This window comes from Lolium perenne, chromosome 7 (assembly GCF_019359855.2).
Source record: "Lolium perenne isolate Kyuss_39 chromosome 7, Kyuss_2.0, whole genome shotgun sequence".
In the NCBI taxonomy this organism is placed as follows: Eukaryota; Viridiplantae; Streptophyta; class Magnoliopsida; order Poales; family Poaceae; genus Lolium; species Lolium perenne.
Window position 1 is genome coordinate 62,577,721 of NC_067250.2, and position 10,512 is coordinate 62,588,232.

The window sequence follows — 10,512 nt, forward strand, 5'->3', positions numbered from 1 at the left end:
TTTTTGGATTACCTATAGGTTGACACGTATGTGATTTTGTGTTTGTTACCGCTGTGAATTTCTTGTGTGCAATTTGGGTGTCCTTTTGCACTTTCTCCTTTTGTAAATTTAATGTTGTGCTCCCTTTTGTTACGGGTGGATGTAGCATTTTTATTGAACCGCCGCTTTAACTTTTTCTAGAGAGATCGTCTGCGTCCCTCGACTTCCCCCCGCGGTCTCTCTTTCTTTGCCCGTTATTTTCTTCCTCCTTCACTGGACTACGCGGCGCGGCGAACCTCTGACGAGTCACGGCCCCATCGTCTTTCTTTGGTTTCTCCGGTGTCCCTCCACCCGCCATCCTCCACATCTGGCGCCACTGCATGCTCTCTTTCGTTTTCCCGGCACCGCTGTGCTCGGCCCGCCCATAGATTCTTTAGATTTTCTCTTCCTCTCTCCATCCGTTTTGACTAGATCGAGGGAAATCAAGAATCCTCTAGATTTTTCCAGATCAATTCCAGCGTTCTCCATCTCCTTCGTCCTCTCGCTGCCCGAGCTCCTTTCTAGCCGATTCATATCTAGATCCTGTGCCCGTACCGCCTCCTATGGTCACCAGGTAAGGGTACTGTGGAGGTCAGTCTAACGCTGGTTTCCTTGACTCAGCAACTTGCTCTGATGATGCACAGAGGCGGCGACGCGGAATGTGTCATTGCCGGCGACGGGGTGCGATTGGGGGCAACATGCGGAGGGGTGGAGGCCTTGGAGGGGACGAGGTCGAGTGGCTGAGCTTGGTCCCCGCGTTTGCCTCCAGCGAGAAGAGTATTGTGGGCGGCACAGCGGCGGGGAGAACCTGCTGCGGATTCTGGACGTGCGTGTGCCTTTGCACGCCTCCCGGCGGTTTTCCTTGCCCTCCACCTCGCCGCGGCGGTCGCCTGTCGTCGTCTTCTGGTGGCTGTGGAGTATGGAGGATCCTGCTTCCTTAGATCTGTTCGCTGAGAGCCTGAGACGACCACCTCCTGGTGATTCCAGAGGAGCAGAGGCCGCGCGCTTGGACCGTGCTTGACGCGGACCGGATGGGGGTCGCTGCAGCCGCCCAGTCCCCCTCCGTGGCGGGTCGCCCCGTGGCAGGCTGGCAGCGCCGACGTATACTTCCGCTACCTGCCAGGAAATCGAAGTGGAACCCCAAGTGCGTCGATCAGACGCCAAATCCATGGAGGAAATGGAGCAGAGGCGGCCCCACTTTGTCGAAATTCTCAGGCAAGCCTCCATCCAGTACGACGACCCCCATCCTCAGGTACCAATTTATCCGCTTTGTCTCTTTATTTCCCTTCCCTGTTTCAGTCCGTATTGAACTTCCGTCGTCTTTACCCTTTCCAAGATTCGGCGATAGCTTGATCAGCAGTCAGCAGCTAGCTTCAGTTACGAAATATTCTTTATTGGCCTTTCCATTTACGTTGAGAGCTAACAACAATGCTACTGATGCATTACTGTCTTCATTCACTGAAATGTTCAACATATTTACTTGATCAATGGAATTGAGCAGCGGGTTTGTTTTTTAAGGTAGTACAAGTATTCATCCCGGCCAAAGATGCAAACCGCCAGTCGTGTGTAGCACAGAGTTACATCCATAAGCTGTTACAAAGTGTCTGCCAAGTGCTGGAATTAAAAAGTTCAGTAAGTAGTTGAAACACAAGCTCGAGCTGCACATATCCTTTGCAGCAGTGGATATTTGAACCACGCTTCATTTTCTAAAAGCACACGCTGTATGCCCATGACGGGAAATACATGTAGCTGCCCACTTTGAATTAGTAATGCTTGCGGGTGTTCGCTTCTTTGTAGCACAGGCACCCTTACCTTCCTTCTTTGGCTGTGAAATGTTGTTCCATTTGCTGAAGTGAAAATCCGACTCGAGGTTCTCTGTACTCAATCAATGTTGCACCGGGACGAAAATCGACCTTTATTTTACCATTCAATCTACGTGTATCATGTACCTTTGCAGCAAAGCATATTGTTAATTCAGGCTGAAGATAGTGCTAACTTCATCAGTGTTGGATATTACAGTTAATGCTGATGGGTTAAATTTTATGATCTCCACACAAGAAAGATTTCATCCACTCATACCACTTGAGTTATAATTTGTGACGTTTTTATCATTCTGCCTCCCACTCTTTTTTTGAGATCTACTCCCTCTGATTCATATTAATTGACTTCAATATGAATGTATCTAGAATTAAAATGTGTTTAGATACATCCATATTAGAGTCAATTAATATGAACCGGAGGGAGTATTGAAGATTATACTGAATACTCGATACCAGTCAGTTATAAATTTGTTGAAGTTCTCTTATTAGCAGCAAAGAAAAGTTTACATGGTGCCATGCTAAAACCCTCGCTTCAATCAGAAAGAATTCGTTACAGACCTGCGGATTTCAAATATAATTTATCCTTAACAATACATGAAGCAGTATGGTGCCTCCACAAAGGCTGCGCAAGATTTGGATTTAATTTCCAGATCTTGAGATGCCTAGATTTTCTAGCATACATGAATCAATTTGGAAAAAAACATATCTGAATCACAGAGTTTTCGTCTTGCTTTTTGTGTGGTGATAGATTCAGATTTTATCGACCAAATCTTATCTTTACTCTGTAATGTTTCTTATTTCCTGCCGTACCAGTTAGCGTGGACACGCCCGCTCCGTATCCTAGCCGAGGCGGCTGGTGCAGGCACAGAAGGGGTCGACAGGTTGTTGCGGCGGTGTAGTGCCACTGCGACCAAGGATGTTGACGGTCAAAGGTGACAGTGTGGAGGGGCTCAAGCTTGCGGGGCGGTGCGCCGCCAAGGTGGTGTTGAGCACTTTAAAACAATTTTCAATCGAATCAGCCACCTCCGTCGCCTTGCAAATTTCTGTAGGCTCAAACACTTTTCGGAGCACTTCATGTCTTACAGGTAACTTATTGCGATCTTCTCGGTACTATTGTCTGAGGTAAACTAACAACAAATTATTCTGTATATGCAGACATTTAGCCAATTGTGTTACTTTGATTTCACATCAAGGCTTGAAATCATTCGGCTATGTGGATGATTACTGATAGGCCTAAATTTCCTGACCGGGTTCTTCTCATAGGTTAGATAAAATGTGATATCGTCTCCCTTATGCGCAACATACACTTTTTGCATTCCAGTAATTAATAGTAGAACCTTGAAATTAGCAACCACATAAAAAGAAGCACTTGTAACTTCATTTCAGTTGTCTTAAATGTGCAGATTTTTCTCATGTGCTTATACATATATAATATGCTAATATGGGTATATTTCTCATAATCATTACACACCCATAAGTATTAATATTGACTTCTTCTTGCACACTTGGAGCTACCTCAAGGCATTACAGTAAATACAAACTTAGACTTTCTGAAGGCTTGGGAGGCCTCTATATTTTGTGGACAGCTAAATATTTCAGAAAGCTCAAAAGCCTTGCGTATTGATGCATTTATAGAGTATACTTTGATAGTAGATGTATTTTAAGAAAGTGAATGGTGCGAATTTTGATTTTCCATATAATCAATCCAAAATATGGACATATGTAAGATTCCTGAACAAACCTACTGCTTAGATTAATTACCGGTTAGGTATAGACTTTTTTAAGAAAGTGAATGGTGCGAATTTTGATTTTCCATATAATCAATCCAAAATAAGGACATATGTATGATTCCCAAATAAACCTACTGCTTAGATTAATTACCGGTTAGGTATACACTTTTTGCCACACAAATTCAGAAGTTTAAGTAATATGATTGATCCCAATGTAGGAATCTACAGAACTTTCAGATGAAAAAAAACTAGAACACCAATGAGATTTTTGGATGGGAGTCACAAGCATTAATGCAATGTTAAGTTCGCCAAACCTACGAATTAAACAGGCAAGGGGTTTTCTTAAAAGTTATTAAAATATGCATTACTATTCAATTGAAGGGGTGAGGCAAGTTTCATGCTAGGTAGTCAACTTCAGTTTGTAGCCTGCATATTCTATTGCTTTTAATTAAAAGCATTATAACTAACTTATGTATTTTTATTTTCTTTTTATACATCACAGATGATTTTGTATTAGAACAATATGAAACAGAGATATCAACTGAATCAACCCCATTTGCCGTTTCACTTGCAAGACACCTACACACTGTTGTTTGGTTCTGCGATGTATGGAGCGTTTTGGTGTTCTCATTACAATGAGCAAAAACTGGTACAAGCTCTTTCATCTTCTTAATATCCTTGCTGATGTGCTGAGCAAAATCTCCCATAACGAAGTTGAACAAAATCACCCTAAGAAATTATTTCCATTATTTTGTAATTAGATCTTCACTCTTTGGTATGCCGCCTACAATTCTCTACTCAGAATTTTCGCTTTAATACAGACCAAAAAGTGCTAAATATGCAAGTCTTGACGCTAAAAGATTTATCATCCCAAGATTCAACTGGAAGGTTCTTGTGTGTGCTGCTCGAATATGGAAGTGTAGGCATCAGAAAAACAAAGCAGAACTTATATGAGCTAGAGTTTATTGTCGATGAGGTACTGTTTTATGATCTGAAACATTGTATTGAACTACCTTGCATTGTGCGCTCCCATGTTGTTTTCCCTCTTTTTTTGTCCCTGGTTAATTTAGAACATTGCGTTCGTGGACGAAGATAAACCGATTCGTCTATATCTGGTTATCTTCTTGCATATCATAATTGTTTTCATAGCATTACACTTATACTCATGTTTCCTGTTTTGTATGATTTATTTAACCTTGTGATCCCACAGCAGTGAATAATTTTCATCTGCTAATTCATAAGTATGCCTAATCTTTCGAATTACACTTTTCTTGCATTTTGTATTAAAGATCAATGGATGCTCCTATATCTGAACTTTCCTTTCGCATAAAAATATTTGTTTTGCCACCACCCTTAAACTTATATTTCTTGCAATATATAAATTATCTTACCTTGCAACCTCACAAAGTAATAATTTTCATGCAAACCAATTCGTGAATTTACACGATCTTCTGAATTAAATTTTGCATACACTTTATACTAGCTAGCATGGAAACCTCCTCAACCATGTTTTTCGTCTTTTTATATTAATCAGAGTTGATAAGTTATTTGAATGTTCTTTTACCCCTGGTTGTTCTTTTTTCTTTTTTAAGACAGATAATGTTAGAAAGATGCTTCCGAGCTGTTTGGACGAGTTTCTGAAGTCAACTACTTATTTCACGTTATCAACATAGAACACAGTTCAGTTTAATAGAACCATGCATACTAAGTATCTCATGTCGCCATCTAGATGTGTCTTGGTCAATACATTGAACATATTTTTTTTCCTAGGTAACATGCTATCATTTCCAAGCCGGTTGTTACCTCTGATGTATTACTTTCTTTTTTTACGCATGTGTCCTTATAATAGTCTACTAAATAAACTTTTCTTGAGGCTACAATGTAAGTTGCCCGCTTCTAAAAGGTGCCAGATATATGAGCTTTGGCATAGGAAGTTGTCTTTTTTGTTACTTAGATCTAGGGATCTATTATTGATTTCTTGGAATTCAATGTTTGGAAGTTCTCTATTTTTTCATCTACAAAAGTATCTCATGTCGCCATCTAGATGTGTCTTGGTCAATACATTGAACATATTTTTTTTCCTAGGTAACATGCTATCATTTCCAAGCCGGTTGTTACCTCTGATGTATTACTTTCTTTTTTTACGCATGTGTCCTTATAATAGTCTACTAAATAAACTTTTCTTGAGGCTACAATGTAAGTTGCCCGCTTCTAAAAGGTGCCAGATATATGAGCTTTGGCATAGGAAGTTGTCTTTTTTGTTACTTAGATCTAGGGATCTATTATTGATTTCTTGGAATTCAATGTTTGGAAGTTCTCTATTTTTTCATCTACAAATATATTCAGCTTTATGACCTCTGAAGTAGTTTTAAAAAACATGTTCTTACTAAGTCTGAGTTGCTTCCTTGCTTATAATGGACGAGTTCAGGCTGAAGATCAAAGAAGAAGCACATATCAGGCGTGCCACCAAGGAGTAGGTTATCCCCGACACGGTTGGCAAAGGCATGGAAATTAGCCTCCTTTTCTCTGACAAAGAAGAGGTGACTTTGGTAAATACTGATTGCCCTCCAAGTAGAAATAATAAGGTTTTCCAAAAATTGTGTTCTATGTTTTTACGTCCCAGTTACCAAGTGTAATGTGCATACGATGGTTTCCAGGGATTGCATAGTCAGTTTTTATCTTTGATGGTGTAATAAAAGTTGCGACGAGATCCCATACATGTACCACATGCATCAACATTGTTGCTTTTTCTTTTTGCGAATTCATCTACATTGTTGCTTGATAGATGATTTATCTGACAACTTGGACAGAAATAATGCTGCGATGAACGAGCATTCAATCAAAAGTATGCGTCCACTCTAAAAATACCACTTATTATTCTTTAACTCACAGGCACATGTTCGGCGCGGCGTGCCGCCGTGCCAGTAGTTTGCTAGTATACTTAAAACCCATGCCACCTTGTGATTTAGGACGTAGCAGCCTTGGCCAACCTATCCAATGAATTTTCCTTTTACCCTTCTCCGATCCCCACCAATAATTCCGTATCAATTGTTCAAGATCATCGCAAACCGAAGCTAGTAACTTGAACACACCCATGACATAAGTCGGAATGGCTTGGGCGATCGCTTTAATAAGCACTTCACGTGCACTTTGAGCCAGCAAACTATCACCAAGATCGATTAACCATTTACTCAGCCGAGCTTGTAAGCTTTGAAATTTTCCTTTGTTCATTCTACCTTCTGGAGCTGGAAGGCCCAGGTATTTGTCCTCAAATGCTTGCTGGACAACATTGAGGGAACTACGAACACTAACTTGATCATCCTGTGAGCATATTGGGCTGAAAAGGATAGAACATTTGGCCGGATTGATCAGTTGGCCAGTCCCCTTCTCATAAACATCCAACACCTCCTTAACACGAACTGCTTGTTCCTCATTTGCACGGAAGAATAACATGGTATCATCAGCAAACATTAAATGTGAAATACCAGGGGCATTACGACACACCTTAATTGGGGATAGTGCACCATCATTAACCTCCTTCGTGGTCACGCACGCCATGATCCATTTAACCCACCGGTGGCAAAACCCAATTTTCAGCAATGTGCTCTCCAGAAAGGACCAGTCCACTCTATCATAAGCCTTAGACAAATCAAGCTTACAGGCACAAAAATTAGAATTTATAGATGTACCGTGCTCCATATAATGGAGACACTCGAATGCCAGTAATGCATTATCAGTAATCATTCTGCCAGGGATGAATGCACTTTGATTTTCAGAGATGACGCCACCAAGTATAGGCCTTAGCCTATTAACCAAGCATTTAGAAACTATCTTGTACACAACATTGCAGAGCCCAATTGGTCTATAGTCAGAGAGACTCATTGGGTTATCAATCTTTGGGATCAAAACAATTGATGTGTCATTCGTTCCTTCCGGCATATGACCCATGGCAAAAAAAAATTTAACCGCAACAATAATATCACCACGCAAGAGATCCCAATTACGCTGAAAGAACCTTGCTGGAAAACCATCGGGCCCAGGGGCCTTGATAGGCCCAATTTGAAACAAGGCATCATCAGGGACAGGGTGTTTCTACACCCGGGTGCATATGCACCCTTTATTTGAAATGCATATTAAACATATTTTAAAATGTTAGAAAAATACAAATAAAAATTCCCCATGTATACCTTGACATATTACATGCTTACAAAGTTGTTTCAGCAAAAACCGATATGTTTCGTGCCTTGTGCAAAAAAGACAAATCTTTGGTGCTAAAATAGTCTATTTTTTGAGGCATTATTTATCTTTTTTACACAGGGTAGAAAAATTGTTGGTATTATGTGAAACTTTACGTGCACACATAGAACATGTCCCTCTATATGCTAAATTTTTTTACTAATTTTTTTATGTTTTGAAAATAAGTTTTATACATACCAGGTGCATATGCACCCGGGATCAGATTTGGTTTTCCGCATCAGCAATCTCTTTATCAGTAAATTCCTTACAAAGATCGTTATTCATGTCCTCTGTGATCTTCTCCTGAATAAGATCTGTAATACTCGTGTGATCAAGGGAAGGATCACGAGTATATAAGAATTTAAAATGCGAGACTGACATCCTCTGCATATCTGATGGTACAGTTTTAAACACACCCATGTCATCTCGTAACTTTAATATTTTATTCCTCCGAGCACGCCAGACAGCTTTTTGATGGAAAACTTTTGTATTACGATCACCTTCTCGCATCCAATCGATTCGGGAGCTTTGCAACCATAGCATTTCTTCTCTATATAGAATCTCATTCATTAGATCCATGGTGACTCTTATCTCCTCCCTGGGTGCATTAGACGCTTGCAAACTAGAGAGTTTCTCACGAAGTCTGGCAAGCTCACGTGTTACATTTCCAAACTTCCTCTTCCCACACTGATGTAAGGAAGACATAACAGATGCCAGGCCTCGTGTCACACCACCAATGTCCTGCATTGGTCCAAGTCCTTTCCACGAAGTTTCAATCACTTCTTTTAAGGCAGCATCACGTTCCCAAAAGATCTCATAACGCAAACAACTACGGACTTGTGGTGTTCTTACTTCCCTTGCCAGTGACCAGAGCAGAGGACAATGGTCAGAACATGGAGTAACCAGGTGAACCACCGTAGAGTCTGAGTATATATCCCGCCACGCATTATCGGCGAGCGCTCTATCCAGGCGTACCTGCACATTATTATTTCCAGCCCTCCTATTATCATATGTGAAAGGTAGACCTGAGAATCCAAGCATCTCTGAACACAATCTCTAAATGCCGCCATCTGCGACTCAGCCCGTGGCACCGCCGATAAGTGCTCATATGACCACAAAGCTTCATTGAAATCTCCGATTAGAGCCCAGGGAAGAGAGGAAGAAGCACAAAGCGTGGAAAGGGAAGACCACATACGGTGCCTGTTCTCAGTCCTCGGTTCTCCGTAAACAAACGTAGCATGAAACATGGGCTCATCTGGACTGATCCGCATCCAGACATCAATGTATCTTGCTGTAGCATCTTTAACAATCACCTCAATACTTTCATGCCAAAATAATGCAAGTCCTCCACTAAAGCCTTCCGAGTCAACTCCAGTAAAACCCCTGAGACCCATGCGAGATCGAAGACGGCGCATACGATCACAATTCTGACGGGTCTCACATAGGAACATAATTTTGGCCTGGTGTGTTCGTTGCAGAACTCCCAGCTCATGAACTGTCGTGGTGTTCCCGGCTCCACGACAGTTCAAACTTATACAATTCACTGGGCCTGGCGGTCGCCCTCGAGGGGGAGGCGACGCGGGCGGTTGAGAGGGGCGGCGGCGACGCATGCTAGGGAGATAGGATGGTGGCTACGCGCGCCAGGGAGAGGCGGCAGCGGCGCTGCGTGCTAGGGAGACATGGCGGCGGCGCACGCCAGGGAAAGGACGGTGGCATGGGAGGAGCCGGTGCTCGAGTGGAGGCATGGACCGAGTCAAGCGAGTGGGCGGTAGAGGGGCAAAACGGGCAAGACACCATATTTCGTAGTGCAATTTTTTTTTGCACGTGACACTCCCCGACGTCTTTTTTTTTGAACAAGATAAGGGCCTAGAAGGACCCAGAGATTTCATTAGATCACATGTGGCCGGTACAAATTTATAAGAAGGTCCTTTGGCATCTTTTGCATAGAGAAACCAGAATTTGAAGAAAGGCCCTCCAGATTTACATCTAACACCCTGAGACAAAAACTGGGAAAGCAATCGGGTCCCTGGGCGCCTCCGCCACCAATCACCGGCGACCTCGAGACGTTGCCGTCGAGATGCGATGCCAAGATGCTCGGCAGCATACTTCCGGCGAAGCTGCTGATCCGCCGGCCGCTCCTCCTCCTCCAGCGACGAACCACTTGTTGGTGGAGAAACGTCGAGCTCCAATGAACAGCGCACAGAAGGGCCTCCGTCTTGGAGGTACCAGATGGGCCGCCTTGCCGGCCAAGGATCACGGCGTCGCTGGAAGACGTCGCGTGGAGTGCTTGAAGAGCAACTCCGTAGCACCCTGCAGGCAGAAGCCGATGAGCAGGGTCCGCCAGTGCATCGCCGCCGCTCCTCTTGTGGCCACCATGGCAAGGAAGAAGAAGTTGCGGGCTAGCAACCGCCAACCACGCGCCGCGTCGACGGAGAGGACAAGATCCTCCGCCTCGATCCAAAATCAGCACGCCACGCCTCCGCTCCTCCTCGCCACCAAGGCCGGCCAGGAGAGATGCAGTAACACACCTTGCAAATCCAAGAAGAATCCCCACCTCGCCTCCACCGCCGCCCTGGAGATCTCCGTCTTCACTGCAGATGAGGGATGGAGAAGAGCCTGCCGCCGCAGACTTATTGAAGAAGACAGCGTTGCTTGCCGCCGCATCTCCCTTCGACCACCGGAGCAGAGAAACCGCCAGCAGCAACCCT

General features: G+C 43.3%; 1 protein-coding gene and 1 long non-coding RNA gene across 2 annotated transcripts; one reads left to right on the plus strand and one right to left on the minus strand.

Moving 5' to 3' along the window:
* The first annotated feature begins 2,783 nt into the window (after positions 1-2,783).
* On the plus strand, positions 2,784-6,224 carry LOC127317299 (uncharacterized). Its single transcript, XR_007861040.2, has 5 exons — positions 2,784-2,923; positions 2,994-3,101; positions 4,071-4,217; positions 4,390-4,544; positions 5,997-6,224. It is a non-coding gene; the product is annotated as an uncharacterized lncRNA (long non-coding RNA).
* Positions 6,225-8,023: 1,799 nt separating this feature from the next.
* On the minus strand, positions 8,024-9,198 carry LOC139833601 (uncharacterized). Its single transcript, XM_071823918.1, has 2 exons — positions 8,780-9,198; positions 8,024-8,660 (listed from the first exon to the last, which is right to left on the minus strand). The coding sequence occupies exons 1-2, from the start codon at positions 9,196-9,198 to the stop codon at positions 8,024-8,026; spliced, it is 1,056 nt and encodes a 351-aa protein (XP_071680019.1).
* Between the last annotated feature and the right edge of the window lie 1,314 nt (positions 9,199-10,512).